This window comes from Vidua chalybeata, chromosome 2, assembly GCF_026979565.1.
Source record: "Vidua chalybeata isolate OUT-0048 chromosome 2, bVidCha1 merged haplotype, whole genome shotgun sequence".
NCBI classification, from domain to species: domain Eukaryota; kingdom Metazoa; phylum Chordata; class Aves; order Passeriformes; family Viduidae; genus Vidua; species Vidua chalybeata.
This window is the reverse complement of record NC_071531.1, coordinates 95,903,529-95,923,382: the sequence shown is the minus strand read 5'-3', so window position 1 is coordinate 95,923,382 and position 19,854 is coordinate 95,903,529. Positions and strand designations below refer to the sequence as shown.

The following is a 19,854-nucleotide window of genomic DNA, read 5'->3' as shown; positions in this document are numbered from 1 at the left end:
CACACAGGTTGCAACCCTCTCATCACAGTTCTAGTTAAACTATTCATGAACTAAGATCAGCAACCTTTTATTTCAAACACCTGATGGAAGTAATTAACTCAAAGAGGAAACTTTCTGTTAATGAAGTACAATGGAAATCTCTCATTTCAATTCCTTTTCTGTATCTTCATTAAAAGAAATATTGCTGGGATATATGCCTCAAACAGGAAAAACCAGAAGTGCAAACCCCTAACCAGCAGTGCACAACCCTTCTGTTGAGACTGGCAACAGCAGAAGTTGGTTTGAAGGAGTCCCTGCTAATGCACCTACAAGCTTCCCTACAAACCTGGGGTAGATTTAGGATCATGTCATAAAATGTTCTGTCCATCTGTCCAAAAATTAACTGATCCATTCCTGTGCTAGATTTAACTGGCCTAAAATAAGAGCGACTGAGGCACATTTGAACATGCTGACACTGAAGCTTCTACATGCTGTTGTAGTAACATTTCTATTGCCTGTCTCTCTCCATTGAGTGTTTATTGAACAATAAAACAAGACAGCCAAAGCAAACTTGTTTTAGGTCTTTCTGCTCGTTCTTTTAATCTGTCTTCTCTTTGTCCCACCAGATGTCCGCAGAGAAATCTTCACTTCCTTCCTTACCCCTTCCTTGATTTAGCGCAAGCCTTAGCTGTGAAGATAAAATAGCAAAGGGTGTCTTCATCCGTTGCCTCCATCAATATGTGCATCCATTGTCAAACAAAAGGTTCATGAGAAAAACAAATGTTTGTTAGGTGAACTCACTCTTGTGCCTCCAAAGAGATCACATCTATATATATTCAGTTGATTAGAGAATATTACCTTCTAATCTTTCCAGCTCCAGGAACTAAAGTAGAAAATTTAGGAGAGATGTTCAATATGGCAGTGGTTTGACAAAGTGGAACTTGCATTTTGAAAGTCATGTAGGGTTCAATTTTGAGTGTTGGCATTTGAACTTCTAGGGCATTTTTCAAAGAGGAAGGAAAATGTTTACACAAAACTATCAACAAGTCCTCCTTGCAGAGACACTTAGCTTTCTTCTATAAATAATGGATGTTATTCTTCCATGTTGAAGTATGTTGGTTTTTGAGATCTCATTTTAGAGAAATAAGAGATTTTAAGAAAAGTTTTCAAGAAATTGAAAACTCTTTTATTATGGAGAAAATAGTCTCACTTGTCAGTGAGCACTTGCAAACTAGAAAGGACTTGATAAGGAAGGATTTTAAAGAATATCAGAGGACAGGGAAAAGCCAAGGTGAATACATATGAACAGGAGAAGAAATAAATCCAGAGTTGAACATCATCTGCCATGTTATTACATTATTACATCAAATCATGGCATCAAATCTATTCTTTGAGTGTGTTTCATTCCTGAGTAGTATTGGATAAATGCGAGGGTCTTTAGCATCTGTAGGAGAGAAAGACCAATGCAGATCTTCAGAAAGCAGAAATTGCTGAAGGTCTGCAAAGTGCAACATGCCTATGCTGTGTTGGCCAAGTATAAGGTCTGGCTTGTTAGGCTTTTTAGGTGGATGAAGAGGATATGTTTTACTCTGCCTGCTGAGCATAAAAGACAGTAATGTTTAATTATCAGGGTAATGCAGTTGTTTAAATTAGATGTAGTTCTAAATAGCTGACCTTAAAGGCTTTATTAGCAACCCTGTTAAGGTTCACAAAAAGACATGACTCGGTTACATGGCTTTTGACATTAAGACAAGCTGAAAGTGTAACATCATGTAAAAAAGGTTTTGACACATTATTAATAAAATTAGTTCAAGTGTTTGTTTCTGCCTTCTTAATAGCACACAAAAAGAAACTAGAAATAGCCATTCCTATAGTGTGCTTGTGCTGTGAGTTCCTGACTCATTCCACATAACCTCAGGTTTTTAACTATGGTACCTATGTCAGCAGCCCAGCCTTGGGTTCCTTCATCATTGATGGGAAGAGACAGACGTTTCCAGGCAACTCAGGCCATCCAAAAACAAAATAATTTTTGTCACTACCTATGTTGCTTACAATTATTGTAAAGGTGACAAGGGAACTAGATGTGTTATACAGGCTAAAAAGAATAGCATATAATTTCTGGAAGGTAACTAACAGTGACTATTTTTTTAAGTCTTAGTGTTCTGTTTCTCTGAGACCCAGAAAAGGCCCTTAAGATGAAATGGTGAACCTGTTTACAGAAATCCCTTCCAGTGCATTGTGTGATCTAAGGGGCTGCCCGGAGAAGTAAGCATAATGCAAAGCTGCTTTTCAGAGTTTTGGTCTGAGGGAAAAATCCTCGATTTTACGTAAAGATTCTGAAGATCAGATGGAAAGTTTTGCAAGACAGAACTGTTAGGGCTATGACAACCTGCAAGACTGCACTTGTGTTGAGACCCTTCTTCGTCATTGTTTCCAATGCTGAAACCTCTAGTGAATTTATTCAACATCAGTCAAAATCCTGAAATAAAGGATAAAGCTTTTATATACAGTAAAAAAATACTTTCTTTCACTGCATGTGGCCTGATTCTCAATAAAAATGTATTAGCTAAATCACATTAAAGGTAAGTAGCACAATAACACTTAAATGAGGAGAAATAATCATTTTCATAGTAAATTAAGGTTATGTCTTCCTAACCTGGCTATGAAAAAAGCCTTTATTCTGTACTAAACCTTGGCAAAAGTAGCCTGGCAAGAGGAGCACATTTTCTTTTCAGAATGATCTTTCCAGGTATGATCTGCAAATTACAGTGCATGAGTGATGGTCAAACAAGACCTTATCAATACTTAAGGCTATATTGGTTTGAGGCTGTCTTGCTTTTCTAGTGCAGCTTTCAGCTGGAGTAAACATAACCTGTTGTGGTTTCACCCCATCTGACAAGTAAGCACTACACAATTGTTTGCTCACTGTCCCCCAGTGGCATGAAAGAGAGAATCAGAAGAGTGAAATTGAGAAAACTCATGGGTTAAGATAAAGGCAGTTTAATAAATAAAGCAGAAGCCACCCATTCATGCAAAGCAAAAGAAGGAACTCTCTCCCTGCTGAGGTCCCTTCCAGACTGGGTTTTCTGTGATCTGATGACAGGAGCTGACAAGACATACGCACTGTAGCCGGTGTGCTGGGAAGTCTCCATCATCAAGTGTACAGAGGATGGCGCACACACTTGCCTCTCTTCTCCTGTGGTGTTAAGGAATCTGGCCACCTTAGTCTTTCTCATATGTGTTTGCCAGTATATAACCTGGCATCTCTGCTGAAAGCATAAAGAAAAACCCTAAATAGATTTTAAAGGTTCAGAAACAGTATTTTTGTTCTTATTAATATTGCAGCAGTACTCCAGGATATTTAACTTCCCACATAGCTCAATGAGTTTCAAGTAATCAAGCAATATAAATTTCCAAGTGATTGTGGAAGGAAAAGTGTGGATCACTATAAAATTAGTTATTACATCAGAAGATAGAATGACAAAGTGTTCAGTTTGCAGATATTATTCAGGAACAAAACACAAATACTTATATTAAAAAAAAAAGTAGTGAAACCAACAACGCAATTAAACAATGAACTATTTAGTAAATTCTTTATAGGCCAAATTTTCAACAGATATGATCATTCACTTCAAAACATTTAGGTGAAAATCATTATCCTATAATTTTCAAAAAGAAAATTAAGGAAAAGAAGTTCCCTTCCTTACTGCTTTTCTGCCTTCACAAATGCAATCAATGTAAATTGACCCTTCATAACACTGCCAATATAAATACTCTGCCAATAAAAACATAAATATTATTCTCTCAGCCTTGGGTCTTTTGGCTTCTATCCTCCCTCAGTTTCCATGGAAAAGCTAGTTTTGTAACAAGCTTAGCAAGCTCGGTACTTCAGAGAAAGAAAAACATTTTCCCCAAGCAGTAGTGATAATACATCTGCCATCAAGTCTTCTTTTTCCAAAGAGGAGGTGAGTTTTTACCTTTGTGAACTGTCAAGGTTAGAGAATTAAGGGGTTTGTGTGTCAGATCCCTTGCTGGAGTTTCTAAAATTCCCCAGAGAAAAACACTGGTGTTGGATTATCCTTGAAGTTCTAGAATGAAGCAATAAAGGAGCTTGCAGTTAAATCTTAGAGAGTGCTGCAGCTGTTTCCCTGCACAATTACAATACAATTTAGTTGACTATATAGTTTAGTTATGAAGTATGGAGTTTTTTGGCTGCCATTCCTCTCAACCTCTCACTGAAGCATTTGGATGCTGAAGAAATCACCATAATTTTTGTGTTGATAGAGGCTGGATTTGGGAGAGCTATGGATTCTGTCAGGGTTGGTACTAACTGGCACAGAGTGGACAGCAGTAAGTAATAAAGAGAAACTGGAGTCTTACCACCACAACCTCAGCAAGCAGGTATTTTGGGTGTGAATTTAAAAGAGTTGTGTGGTACAGAAGATGTTTTGCATCCTGACTACCATGTTTGATGGTATTAGTATGAGATCTTTACAGATGCAGGGTGGATTTTGTGGAGAAAAAGATGGCTGACAATAACATCAACTCAGGATGTTCCTAGCTCAAGAATGGCCTCTGTGGAGGCCAGAATGGCCTCTGTGGACCTCAGCAGAAGTCTTTGACCCAGCTGATTTTGTTAAAGCCTGTATGTTATATATAGGATGATAAAGGTACACATGTGATCTAATTTTACATTTAAATTGCATGTCACATAGGAGCTTCAGTGGTTTTTGTATGTTTACTTGGGCTTTTTCCTCTCTGTACTCACTTATGTTTTATTATACAATAATATCTTTATTCTAAATTGTAATGTATCACTGACTCTCAAATGAATTTTGTTTTAAAGAATCATGCTTTCATGCATATGATTGGGAAACATCACAGAAGAGTGAAAAAAAAGCAAAAGAAAATATTTCAGAGTACTAGTGTCTTTCACAAGGATCAAAGATCAGCTCTGTCTTAGAAATGTACCCTTTATGACTTGCTGGAGCAGAGGCTAGGGGCATGTATGTCATACAGGCAGTAACAACTTCCTATGAAGTCAATTTCTCTGACAGTGAACAAATTGCCTTTGATTTGTCAAGGAAGAATGTAGCCTCAAACCTTCAGGGACTGAAAAAAACTTTGTTTATATCCTTCCACATATGCTTCTTCCACGTCTTGCTTTTAAGAAATGGTATTTTTATTCCAAATTTTAAAAGAAAATATTTTCCTTTACCTGGCAGTACAAGCTGATGTATTATGCCCTATCTCCATAAGAGAATGCTATGGAATCTGGCCAAACAAAAACATCCCCTGAGTTATCCAGTTACTAGAAGCATGCAATAAGTTTTAGAAACACCTGTCTAACACAGAAATGTATCATGTAAATCAATAAAATATTGAGCAAGGAACTAGTCTTTGAAAGGTTGTCTGTACTGCTAAATGCAAGCAGACCATAGCCTGATGGGACGACTGAGTGATGCTAAGGGATTTTTATTCAGACTTCAAAAACTTGCAGATTTGCCTTGCACAGACCTGTCTGGAGAAATAAAAAATGAAGCCAGGCAAGAGACAATAGGTAGTAGGGATGACTGGGGTCAAATGCTCAGACTCTGTCCCTGATTTTTTTTTTTTTTTTTTTTTTTTTTTTAATGAGGCCTAAACATCCTTAAAAGTGATGCTTATGTAATTCTCAATTAAAATGTGCTCTTTATGGATTCCTTCATCTTTCTGGTTCCTCAGCATGAAAGAAACCAGCAGTGTCCAGACATCTTTACAACAACAGTGAGAGTAACTCCAGGTTTTATTTGAGATACCAAACTCTAATGTTTTGCCACAAATTGCAGAGCTGCATAAGAGGAAAGAACTATCCAAGGCTCTATTTATTTATCCAGGGTGGCAGATCCTGTATACACGGATTTTCATTAATGGCCGTAGTAGGTATCTTCCCATTACATGAAAGCACAGTATTTCTTAGGTCTGTTCCCAAGAGAAGGTAATTTTCTTCAACCACAACCTATTGTTAGGTGTAAAAGAGCTTTTCAAAAGCAAGACTTTGGAGCAAGCAATTATACTCCCCTGAAACACTTTCCAAGATTAATACTTTGTGTTTAAACTGCAGAAGCTGCATATGACTGCACTTGACTGATAAAACTGATTCATTTGTTAGAGACTCATATGCATTTCTCCTGCAAATGGTCTTAGAATAACGCTCACTGAGCATCCTTGCCAAAGACTTATTATTTCAGTTTAGTCTTTGTGCAGGAACTAGGTGATTAATCTGATTTCTCAGCCTTCAATATTCTTAGATAAAAACACAGCCAAGTTAAACAAGAGGAACGTAAAGATAAAAAGAATTAAAAGTATTTGAAGAGAAAGAAAAGCAGATTAAGTGACTATATACATTCTGTTCCTAAGTATTTGTGAAACTGCAAAGCCAGATCTGCACATTAATAGAAAACTTTCAGCAGAAAAATATGCCGTTTATTGCTTTATTTAGTTTGAATGCTTTTGAAATCAGTCTGTTTTTCTTTTTCCCTTATCCCTCTAATTTTGTATTCAGTCAGCCTTCAAATGAGTGTTATGCTTTCCAGGAACTGGATTCCCACTGATTTTGGGGAACTTTGGCCTCTTCAGTTCCACACAAGCTTCACAAACAGTCACTTCTAAAGAAACTGGGAAACCTTGGAGTTCAACTCTCTTATCTCCTGGCTAGAACAGTATAAGTATGGCATCAAGAACAGATATGCTTAATATCCACATATTTTTCACATGAGGATGCAGAATGGCACCTCATAAAGCTAACAGAGTAATATCTAAATTTGCCTGGCGCTAATGGGAGGCAATTACAATTGTTTTTACAGAAAACATTTAATAGTGCAACAAAATATCACTGATCCAAGGTTTCTCTTCACAGAAACAGTCAAAGAGCCTGAAAATGAAGAAAAGAAGGCATTAAAATTTTTGTGTTCAGGTTTCTTTCAAATAACTTCATACCCTGCTCCAGTCTGAAAGGACAGTCAACAAAGGAAAGTGGAACTAAGAATGACTCTCTACCTTGTTTTGGCCTCTGCTGAGCAATAAGCTGAGCAAATGAGGAACATGGAGGTCTCCAGTGATACCAATAGAAATTCTCACATGAGCAGGCAATTCTCAGAGGAAGAATCTAGCTGTTCTAATTGTTTTCCCATCCATCCCTCACTCAAAGCTTTTCTTAGCTATTTTTTCTCCAATTAAACTCTCACTGTGTTCTGTGCTTCAGTTGCTTTCAACATATTTGCAGCTCTCTCATGAATTTTGAAAGGTTAGTTTATTAATTTGTAACTTTTCCTTCTGGAAATATGGCAGCTTCAGAAGTAGACAAAGTGGTAGAATGTTCTGGATGTGAGGGAACTCACTGGTTCTGTTATGTAGTGGAACTGTAACTAACTTGGATCCTAACCCCTTCTGGCTGGCCAGCTGATGCTTGGAGGCCTTGCCAGTAAAGGACACAAAACCAACTTGAATGTAAGAAAAGTAGAGTCATAGAATGATTTGGACTGGAAAGGAGCTTTAATTGCTCACAGGTCCAGAGGTGTGTTTTTTCTTCTTTTTACATTCCCTGTGTTGGTATATGAAGTTTTTTAAAATATATATTGATTTTGGTCTTGTAAAATGAACTTGAACTTCTGAAATGATAAACAAAATGTGTTTATAGTCTCAATTTATTCAATGTTAGAATAAATACTAGAGAGAATGATCAGCCAGTATTTCTATTCTCTTGTGAGATAGTGTACTTTTTAGAAACAAGGTATTGGTACAGACAGGAAACTTGGTGCCAGAGGTATATGAAGAGTGCCTTGGGAGTAATAGGATTGAAATGATAGAGACTTAAACAAATACGTGCTCAGTCATATTTATCTTCTTGCTTATTGGTGTCCCCAGGCATTTTCTGCAAAGTTACTGCCTAGCCCATGAATTCTAGCTTGCACTGTTGCACAGGGTTAGTCTGTCCCAAATGCAGGACTTTACATAGCAATATCCATTTTATTATTTGCTTGCGATGCATGGAAATACACCAGCTAGGTGTATTAAGAACAGGGATCCAGTATAACAGAAGTTCATATTTTATTTTCTCTTCAGATACTTACAGGGCTTCTGTAATTGTTTTTCCCTACAAAAAATGTCTTGAATTATGGTGGCTCTAACACTTGCCCAGAGTGGGAGCTAGAAGTATTATACCAATATCACAGTTCTGAAGTTTTGAGCTATTTTACACAATCATCCCAAGGCCCAATAACTGATTCATTTTCCTTTACTACTGGGAAGTATAACAAAGCTATTCATGCACAGCTGGTTCCTAACAACTGCATTCTAGTTTCAGTTGCCATTGCCTTTTCTAAGCAATTAATCAGAATCACTGCAATTATAGATAAGTCTTGGCTTATTTAATAGATATTTAATAGGTTTTTTTCTGTACTGAGTAATTTTACTGAGAAGGAGTAATGAATCAAACTAAGAGCTTCTGCTTGTGTTGATGAGAAATTTTAAATGCTCAAAGCTGCAATGCCATTAATTCTTCTAACAAAGCATTTCAGTTTTTATTTTCTATTTTCCTTTTGTTTCCTTCCTCCTCATATTTGAAGTTACAAAATAGAATAATTAAAATAAAAACCCCTGGAATTATTTTCTATTCTTGTTGAGAGGAATGTAAACTCCAGATTTTATGATGAATACGTCTGTGCTGTGAATTTTCTCTGCTACAGAGATCTGCTGTGACTCAGGTTGCCGTGATCATTCATAAGGTGGTGTTGTTTGGTGCTCTGATCCCAAGTGTCCTGGTTTTGGCTGGAATAGGGTTAATATTTTTCTTAGCAGTTGGTATGGTGCCATGTTTTGGGTTTAGTATGACCACAGTGTTGATAACACACTGTGTTTTGGTTGTTGCTGAGCAGGGCTCACCCTAACCCAAGGACATCTCAGTGTCCCATGCTCTGCCAGTGGCCAGGTGCACGAGAGGCTGGTAGGGAGCATGGGCAGGACAGGTAACCCAAACTGGCCAAAAAGATATTCCATACCTTAGATGCCCAGTATATAAACTGGGGAAGGCTGGTTAGATGGGGCCAATCGCTGTTCGGGGATGGGCTGGGCAGCAATCAGCTGTGAGTGGGCCACTGCATTGTGCATCACCTGTCTCTCTTGGGTTTTATTCGTCACTCTCTTTTTCTTTATCATTATTATTGTTGTTTTATATTACTTTAGTTCAGTTGTTCAACTGTTCTTATTTCAACCCATGTTTTTTACTTTTTTCCAATTTTCTCCCCACCCCACTGAGAGGAATGGGGTAGTGAGTGAGCAGCTCTGTGGTATTTTGTTGCCAGCTGGGGGTTAAACCATGACACTGAGTGAGCTCACTGGTCCCCTTAAGGACACAGCTGCAGACAGAGCTGAGTAAAAGTTGACCAGTGGTTTGCATCCAGCACAAATCATGATTATTGAGATGGTCTGCTCCAGCTGGCACAACATTTAGACAGGATGGACCTGAGAATAGGATTTGGTGCAGGAATCAGGGTTTCTGGCCTGAGGCAGAAAACACTCAGTATAACTGTACCCAAAGGAAGTAGAACATGGTCCCTAGCTTTTGGAAAGGAAAATGTAGAGCTGATCTAGTCAATAACATTAAAGCATTTAAATTGCAATTAAATGTTGTTTGTCTTAATGAAGTAGTACTCACAGAGTAAGTGCTGAAATTCTCAGTTAGAGCCTTTGGGGGAAGATATAGAAAATAATATGCAGTGACATCTCTAAAGGGAGAAACAATCTACCAAATTTAGGAGTCTTCTTAGTGAGATTGGGACTTGAATCTGTCATTAGTGCCCATGCTTTTCACAAGCAATAGATAGAAAATACTGACATGTGAATTTGAAGTTAAACTAAATAGAAGAGATAAGTTTTCATTAAATATCTGTGAAAATTTGTAAAATATGAAAAGTAAAGTATTCTAGAGAAAGAAAAAGCAATTGAGCTTGAGTCTTGTCAAATGGGAGCACAATCATTGGGAAGTGTGTGACAAAGCAGCAGACCTCAGAGCAAATCTTTCCTACCAGTTTGTCTGTAATGGCACTATAGCACAGCACAACAGAAAATCTGGCTATGACTTCAAAAAAGTATTAATAAGAAAGTCTATGATAAATGTTTTCAGCTGTTTCTTCCTCAAAAAAAGTCATTAATGTCATTAATCTGTTAGAGAATGTTATCAGAGATAGTTCTTTGTGCTACAGCATAACTCCCTTGTTTATGTCAGAAAGGAAACAAATTTTCTTTGACAGCTTTCATTTCTAGATGACAAATTACATCCTTTATTATATAACATACTCAACCATCTATGGATGTCAGAATGAGAATTTAATTTGGACCTCAGATTTTGTTAGACTGCTTTTATAAATGTAAAAATGAGCACGTTGTTACAAGTGCAGGTTTTTTATATCTTTTTGTATCTCATAATACAGTGAAATAAACACTTGAAGGTAACATTGGGGTACAGCAAAGAGCTAACAACTTACTCTAATGATACATTATTTATAAAATTTTTCTTTCTTTAAAGTTAATAGTATCAGTTGTGTTATTTCTTCATAATTTCATTGAGAGATGTATTCTAGCAAAACCAGATTTAATCAGAAGTGAAAATTAAATTCTGTGTTATGTATATGCTTGGATAACACTAGAATCAGACTGTGTTATTATTTATACCGGATTATTTTTGTTAATGCTGTGAATTTCTGTTTTTCAACGGTCTCAGGGAAGAGCCAATTCCCAGCATGACAACTAAGAGAGTGAATACCAGAACAGTTTCATATGGGCAGACTCTATGAAGGAGCGAAAGATCTGAAATCGGGACTAATCATGTAGCAAAATCCCTTGTGTAATTACAAACTGCTGGAAGCCATCATAATGTGAAAATATAAACTTGCTGATTGCTAATTATGTGGAGACAATATCAAAGTCAAATAACATAATACTGACAGTACAAAAGATACTCAAGAATAGTAAAAGAATACCTCCAATCTCTCCAATTAAGGAAGAAAATTATACTACAATGAAAATATTTTGGCATAGGCAATGCAGAACTGGCAAATTAATGTCACAGAGTATTTCTATTTCTGCTAGTCACAAAATACTTGTGTAAAATAGCTTTCAATTTTTTTTATCTCCAAGTTCATCAGGGGACTTACATGCCTATTTAGCTTTAATATGTGATCACCTTATATGTAATGCCATCCATTTATACAGGAATTGTTCTATGCTGGAGTATGTCTTTCTTCCATCCACTTTTACTCATCCTCTCTAATAGAAAAGTTTCTAATGGCTATAGTATAAATGTGAATTGACCTGAGAATTTTGTCATTAAGACCTTTTCCTTATTTTTTTTATGTATAGAAGGGCTTTTCAGTGGATACATTAACAGTATAATAGGAATTTGAAATCAGTAATAAAATATATTAATCACAGATTAAATAATTTGATCTATTTAACTGTTTGTTACCTGTGAGTAATGTCCGTGAGACAGGCTACATGGGCAGCATTTCCACTGTGAGTCCCAGGAGGGTTTCCCTGCCCCCAGTTCTTGTATGCTCTCAAATACTTACTTATGAAGTATGAAAACAGTGCCTTCCTCTCATTTCTTCTGGTCCTCCACAAGGATCAGAAGGGACAAACTCACCTTTCCTGTGCAGCTGAAAACAAGACTGTAGGGCTCACCACTGGGCACACTTTTCTTCCATCAGGGTATAACTTTTCTCTGTTCAAAATCTTCCTTCATTTTTTTGTTAATGTAATAAATACTGACTGTATTTCACAGCATATGAAGACAATCTCTTGACCACAAAAATGAAAGAAGTAGTCCAATCTGTGAGAATTAGTTTGGACATCTTTAATAATGTCATAAAGTTCATTGATAAATTAAACTTTAAAAGAAATTTCAGCAAGAGACTTAGGATAGGTTCATAGAGACTTTGGATTGGTTCATAGTTAATATTATATATATATATATATATGGCAAAGGAAGCTCACAATGATAAAGAAAAGTCTTCAGTGAAGAGCCAGCTATTTTTGTTGTTTCAGGACATTGCTAACCAACCTTGCCAATGTGTTGTTAAAACGCACCAGCATGAATATTTAGACCTTTCAGAAATGTATTATATCATCTGTAGATAAACACACTGTGTTGTGTTTTCTGTTATAGACCTTTGCCTGTAGCACTAGAACTGCTTCCCTATGCATACAGCTCTTTAAGTGCAGACATAGTATTTTATATGCTTGCTCCATACCATACCATTAGTCATTATGTATTTTATGTCAAGCAAGTAATTTAAAGCCTGTTACCAAGGCTGCTTCCTCTGACTCCAGCCATACCAAATGCATAGTCTATGCAAGTTTTCTTCTGTATTTAGAGGATCCAACCAGTGCTAGAATTCTCTTGTCATGGTCATATTTTGAAGAAAAGTTATTGCTGATTTCTTCTGAAAATAGTACTTTAAAAATTGTCTCTTCAGTGTCTGGGATTTGAAAAACTTCTGCACTTACTAAAAAACTTCCTGTGCCTCAGAACACCATCCTTGACACACTGTACCTTAACCACACAATCCCAACACCATAAAATATAATATGTTTATTAGAAGACAAGGCATTTTTTAAAGCCTGCTCAGAAATGCTTCCTCTATTAACACTGACAGTTTTGCATATTAATCTGTTTAAAGATTAGAAACTAAGCAATACAGTATCCACCTCATTGTGGAGCATCCTCCAGATGGTGCATTCAGCAAAGATGTCCTCACGACATGAGGTACCTCTGCATCAGTTCTGGTCTGCCCAGTCCCAGGGTAGCCCAGTATTTGGACATTGGAAAAACTCCTGCCTTTTACTTAATTTTCTCTACATTGCTAACAGGAAAAATAATTCCCTTTTAGCCATGCTTGGCAAGGAGTAGCTCCCCTACATCTGTCACCAGGCTTTGCTAGCCCCTGGCAGCTGTTCCTTCACATAGCTCCCCAACACTGTGTGGGTAGCCAAGGATATTTAGAAAGGGGACACAGGCAAGACTTAGGCACTGATTACTTTAGGTGAGAGGATTTGTAATTTCTTTCATAATATCTTCCCATTCTTTAGTAATGGGAAGATATTATGAAGAGGAAGAAGCAATCATGGACCTCTTACACTCTGGGGCAAAAAGAGAAAAATATTTTATTGAGGAATGACTCACACTTTTTCACTAGTCAAAGCACCTATCTGTATCTACTCAAGCAAATTAAGTTGAAAAAATGTTTTAGAGAAAATAAATTTGGCAAAAGCATAACTTTGAAACCATCTGCTCTGACCACATACAGTATTATTCCAGACATTTGTACCTTGAAAGAAACAACCTGAAACTTTGAGAATGCATTTTTCTAAAGGAGGAGTACATTCTGTTGCTCTTCTTTAAGGCTATTTTCAAGATCCTTACAGTAGGAGTAAGTTTTCTTATCTTTCACAACAGTCAGAGGCAGCTTTACTGCTGGTGTCTGGTAGGCAAATTTGTCTCTACTAAAGACTCTGACATTTCATTAATGTACACCAGGTTTGAATTTGGCTGAGGTAATCAATTCTGACAAGATACAGACATATATAGAAAGGTGCATGCTGACTCTCATTTCATTCTAATCTAAAGAGCATTTTTTACCAGTAGTAATCCCTATGATTTTAGACACAGTTTGAGAAGTTACCTGTTTTTCATCCCCAAAGGAACTTGGGTCCTGTGGTTATAAGTATTATCAAGATAATGTAAGACCCCAAAATCGGTGCATTTGATTCAAGTTGAAATCTGAAATTATTTAGTGAAAAAATACAATTTTGTAACAAGAGAAAAAAGTTTCTATGTAGCTTTACTAACTATTCAGCTAATGGTTTAATCCACTGTGTGTATGTAATAGACTCATAAGTGTGTGAGTGTATTGGGTTTGCATGGCAAGGTTTTGATAGCTGGGCTGCTTAAGTGAGATGCTGCCAGAAAATTCCCCTCTTTCTCTCATATTTGATGCCAGATACCCCAAGATGGACACGCTTCTGGCCAAAGTTGAGCCCATCACTGGTGATGGTAGTGCCTCTGGGGTAGCAGGTTTAAGAAGAAGAAAAGTTAGTGCACAGGAAAAATTTCAGACAGGGTACAAGAGAGTAAGAATATGCGAGTAACACAGCTCTGCACCCAGGTCAATGGTGAAGGAGGGGGAGGAGGTATTCCAGGTGTCAGAGCAGGGACTCCTCTGCAGCTGGTGAGGAAGACCATGGTATGGCAGGCTGTCACCTGCTGCCCATGGAGGTCCATGGTGGACCAGAGATCCACGTGCACCCCTGGGTAACTCCACACTGGAACATGTGGATGAATGAAGGAGACTGTGACCCACTGGGAATACTGCATTGGACCAAGCTCCTGGGAAGACCTGTGGTCCTGGGGAGAGAGGATTCCAGGGTGGAGCAGGTTTGCTGGGAAGACTTATGACTCCATGGAGGACCCATGCTGGAGCAGTCTACTCCTGAGGAACTGCACCCCATGGAAGGGACCCAAACTGGAGCAGCTCATGAAGAAATGCAACCCTTGGGAAGCAGTCATGTTGTAGAAAGTTGTCTCCCATGGGAGGAACCCCACGGCAGAGTAGGGGAAGAGTGTGAGAAGTCCTCCCCCTGAGGAGAAAGGAGCGGCAGAGATAACATGAGGAACTGACCACAGCCCCCATTCCCATCTCCCTGTGCCATGTCAGGGTAGATAGAGAATTCAGGAGTGAGTTGAGCCTGGGAAAAAGGAAGCGGTGAGAGAAAGCTGGTTTTAAGATTTGATTTTATTGCTGATTATTCTACTCTGGTTTGATGAGTAATAAATTAATTGCCCCAAGTCGAGTCTGTTTTGCCCATGATGGTAATTGGTGAGTGATCCTTCCCTGACCCATGAGCCTTTCATCTTCTCTCTTTCTGCTCCCCAGGAGGAGTGGAATGATAGAGCAGCTTTGTTGGGCACCAGGCATCCAGCCAGCATCAAACCACCAGAGTAACAGAAGGAAAATGTTTCTTTTCATTCCTTTTTTTTTTTTCCTAATGCAACTCTGGCCCTCTTCGATACATATGTTGCTTCTATTTATGTCTTTTATGTCAACTCTTGTGTTCTGCTATTCTGTCACCCTTATAAAAGAAAACAATGGGGAAATAGGAACCAATGATCAAAGAAAAGTATGACATAATACTTGATGTATGCTTCTTTGAAAAACTATCTGAAAAATATTAAATATTTACTTTGTTTTGGAGTGTTTTGGTGAAATTCAGTTTTAAGGATCATATTCCAAAAAATAAAGTCTCATCGTGGTAACAGATAGACCATAAAGTATCACGCAGGATAGGTGTGTATCCTGACAAGGGCTGGTGAAACACTGGGGAATGCTAGTGCTTAGTTCACATTGTGTAAACATTTTGTAATGCATCTGTAAGAGTTTTGTCAGTGTTAAAGCATGTAAACCTGATTTTTAGAGAATTAGCAGGGAACATACTGAGAACAGTTTGTTCATGGCTGTGGAATTCAGTTTCATTGTTTGCAGACCTCAGTTGTGCTCCTTGGTTTCTACCTCATGTTCTGTGAATTCTCCACAAACATTGCTGATTAAATAAGAAGCATCTGTGAACTTGCTTTTCAGTTTCAAGTCAGGCTTTGAAGTCCATGTGTTCAGCTGTCTATTGTCTCCTTGTGTACTCAACCAATGCAGAGGTGAAGCTTTATTGTGAAAAGTAAATATTTGTTTCTGTACACTATACTTTTGGCATTGAAGGAAAGGCAAGCTGACCCAGCCCTGTCTTACTGGTACAATCAGTATGAGTGGGCTTGCACAGGCTGTGGATTTATTTTAATGTTTTTAATTTCTATCTATTAAAGATACATAGAATGAAAAACTTTACAGAGGTAGCAAGAAACTAACTCTCTTCCTTTCTTCTCTCTGTAGTTTGTTGCTCAGCCCAACTGCCAGCAGCTGCTTGCATCCCGCTGGTACGACGAGTTCCCCGGATGGCGGAGGCGACACTGGGCAGTGAAGATGTTGACATGTGTTGTGATAGGACTCCTTTTCCCAGTCTTCTCTGTGTGCTACCTGATAGCTCCCAAAAGCCCATTGGGGCTGTTCATCAGAAAGCCATTTATCAAATTTATCTGCCATACTGCATCGTACTTGACTTTTCTGTTCCTGCTGTTGCTTGCCTCTCAGCACATCGACAGGTCAGACCTCAGTATGCAGGGACCCCCTCCAACCATCGTCGAGTGGATGATATTACCGTGGGTCCTGGGTAAATGTATTACTAAAGAAAATACAGTGAAAAGTATTTTGACCACTGTGGTTTTGCCAGCTGTTCCTGAGGCAGGATACAGCAGAGTTCTGTCATGAATTATTGACCTACCAAAGCAGGCACATGGTCCAGCTCCTCCAGTGTTTAGCAAGAGTAATTGACAATGTAGGCAAACAGAAGAGTTTGAAAATCCAGAGTGTCACCATCTGAAAGATTACAATGAGAAAAAACAAAAGATATCAAGGATTCTTTCCTATGATAATGCAGTGCCCTGAAACATATATATTGATTTTCTTTTTAATATCTATTTTCTCCAGACCAGAAATTGTCCTAGTTCTTGTGTCTATTTTTTAATTTGCTAATCTACTTTTAAAAAGAATCCCTTTGCTAGAAGAATTATTTTTCATGTAGGGAAATGAGGCATAATATAATTTCTGTAGTGTTATTAGTAAACTTAGATACCTGCAGTATGCTTATTTTGACAGATGCACCTATTGCAAATACTGATGATCAGCATTTTCAAGTGAGTGTTTTCATTAAAATATGCACACAGAGTATTTTTTTGGTGCAAGACTTTGTCACTCCAATTCAAACCAAATATCTTATATCAGAGAGAATGAGAAAATTCCCTAGCATTAAAAAAAAAAAAAAAAAAAAAAAAACCAAAAAAAAAAAAAGCCTTACCTCTCTATCCTCATAGTTTAAAATAAAAATTTTGGTCTGGGATTATTGAAAGCCTACTTTGTGTTGGTCATGTCATCCTTAAATGTGATTCTTCCTTCCTGTGATCCTAGTAATCAAGGATCCTAGTATCCTAGGTGCTCCCTAACTTTGCCTGTCCACCCTGCTAGATGGTAATTTCTCCCACTGTGCTGTGGTATCGCCCCTTTTCTTATTTTAAGAATCAACACAAGTTGGACCAGGTCAGGGCAAATATATTTGTCTAAAATAAAATTATAGAAGGAGGGACTCAGTAGTCTTTGCTGCAAGAATTTAGGTTTGATATATTCATTAAAATTGTCATCACATAGACAGGTACCTGCACAAAAAATTCTGAAACTTTGGTGGGATTTTGATACCATTACTTCTCCCAGAGCTTCTCCTTAAGATAACTGTGTATCTTCCATTTTTACCAAATATGTGGGTTTCTTTAGACCAATGTAACTGTCAAGGCTTTTGACCCCATTGATCCTATATAATTTACTACATAGTGTTGAATCTGTAATACACTAGTTGATTGTGCTTGATATTCTGGAGAATAATTTAGTGGCTTTTCCTCTGTATGTACCTTGGTAGAGCACTGTGGGAAGCAGAAGGCATGTGTACATCTGCTTTTCACTTAGAAAAACAAGCATGCATGACTGAAAAGCCTGTCTACATTTATTTGTCAGGCACCTGTCAGAAGGACCTGCCTTCCACAGGTGAACTGCTTTTAAGGATTTCCCCCATGGTAGCATAGTAGTGCTCACCACCAGCCTTCACTGTGAGGTGTGTTTTCCTTGGCTGGGTAAATATTTCAAATACATTAAAAAAGCCAAAATCTAAGATTATTGCAAAGAAATTATTCAATCTGGGAGGATGTGTAGACAGGTACTTCTTATAGACAAGTCAGACTAATTTCTGTAAGCAAGATTCACATTTAAATATTAAAAAAAAAATTCCTCCAGTTAATTTTCCCACTGTTTTACCATCAAGAAATGAGAAACTAATATAAAAACTATTATCTTTATACATTACCTCCTTAGAAATAAATGCTACAAAGCTGAGGAGGCTCTTCTGTGCTGTGCCATGCTCAGAGAAAACATTAGTATCTTTTCTGTCTGGCCTTCCAAAATAGCAGGTGGTCAGTATCTATTCAGCTTTCACAGTATCCTGAGGCTAAAGGATAATAAGAACAAATGCATAGCTGACACATAGACCTTGACATGCCAAAGTGGATTTTGTCATTAACCTGTCTTTTAATAGAGCTGAAAGAAAGAAGCACAATTTGAGAAGGGCAAGAGCTAGTTTCTGTAGTAAAGGTAATTGAAAATTTTTAGTGACTAGCTCCTCTCCAGAAAACACTCAGTGGGAAGAAGAAGAACCTCTAATGCCCTCAACCTCTGACATAGTTGTTTACTTAGGAAGATGTTTATGTGGCTCAGCATCCCAAAGCACTTGTTTGAAGAAGCCGTTAACCCCGAGAATTATGGTGTTTGAGATGACTATCACTTTTAAAAGCAACATTATTATTTTCAGTGTAGACTCATGTGGCTGGATTATGCCTGTGCTGAACAAACCCTTCATCTGCAAGCAGTACAGATCAAGTCAAGGGAGCCACATCCATAAGCAAAAATTCATGAGCATGGATAAAGATCAATATTTTGATACCATTGCTTAAATAGCTTGTAATCAATCTAGACTGTGCTGTTCAGAAAAACCCGTGCCTTCCAAAATCTCTTGCATCCAAAATTATGCATTTTGCACACTGATCTCTAGTGTTTCCTAACTACCAGTTTCCTCTTCCAGTTTCACATTTTCTGTGTTTAGCTTTCAGGTTTTGCCTTAGCTCAGCCAAATAATGAGGCCTCAGATTCACCCATCATAATTTAAGGCAATTAATTTGGTACCTGATTTCCCAATACCACTGAAAGAGACACACATTTCCACAGGACATTCCATTTCACAGCATGTGATGAACGTGTCCATTTCAGCTTTTTTGTTTGTATATTTAGGTCTTTTTCATGTTGTTGTTTTTTTTTTTTTTTTCTGTTTGGTTGCTTTTTGTTGAGGTGGTTGGTTTTGTTCATTATGTTTTGATGGATTTTTGTTTGGTTGGTTTTTTCAGTGCTTTTTGGTGATGGTGGTTGATTTTCTAAAGGAATGAATCTCAGCCAAACCCTGCTCTTTTGCTATTCACATACATACAAACTGTAGTCTAGTCATCTTTTAATAAACTTAATATTTTTTTTAAGTCCATGTCAATAAGCTAAGGTTTGTTTCCAGGCTGCAATTTAGTTTGTTGTCTCATCTCTTTAAACCATAAAATTATGCAGTAGCCTTAAAAAGAGTAAATGAAGCACTCTTCAAGGGAGACTATATCTGAGGTACATAGAGATACTTTTGCATTTTCTGGATGTAAACAAAAAATTTTGTCATTTGAGTCAAAACTAGTGTGGCTCTAGGGTTATAGTTCTCTGAAACCTGCAACACAGCCAAGTACTTCCCTGGGAAAGGATATCGTGGAGCAGCAACTACATGTCAAAACTATTCATATATTAAACAATAGATTTTTTTTTGTTCTTTCTTAATTCAAATAGCTCTGGATGTAGTTTGCATTTTAATACTATCTCTCTTAAAATTCAGAGAGGAAGAAGAGCTCCCTGTTGCAGGTTTCTCGTCGGCATGAACTACAGGATAAAAATATTTCATGCAACTTAAGAAGTTTCAAGACTGTCCATAGTGACCTAAGGTCTCCAGTGAGCAAATAGTAATTAGCATTTGCCAACTACTATGTAATAGAAGGCTGAATCTGCATAATTAGCACATAATTAAAAATGTCACTAGAGTAGGAGGCTCAGAGGA

At 37.6% G+C, this 19,854-nt stretch overlaps 1 protein-coding gene across 2 annotated transcripts in view; it reads left to right on the top strand.

Moving 5' to 3' along the window:
• Positions 1-19,854, top strand: part of TRPC4 (transient receptor potential cation channel subfamily C member 4) — a 131,227-nt gene that overhangs the window by 77,705 nt on the left and 33,668 nt on the right. The window contains exon 4 of one of the 2 annotated variants that reach the window (XM_053934709.1): positions 15,954-16,290. In XM_053934709.1, the coding sequence (XP_053790684.1) occupies positions 15,954-16,290 (337 nt within the window). Of the gene's footprint in view, positions 1-15,953; positions 16,291-19,854 lie in introns of those variants that run through there. The other variant, XM_053934710.1, reaches the window with a different exon arrangement.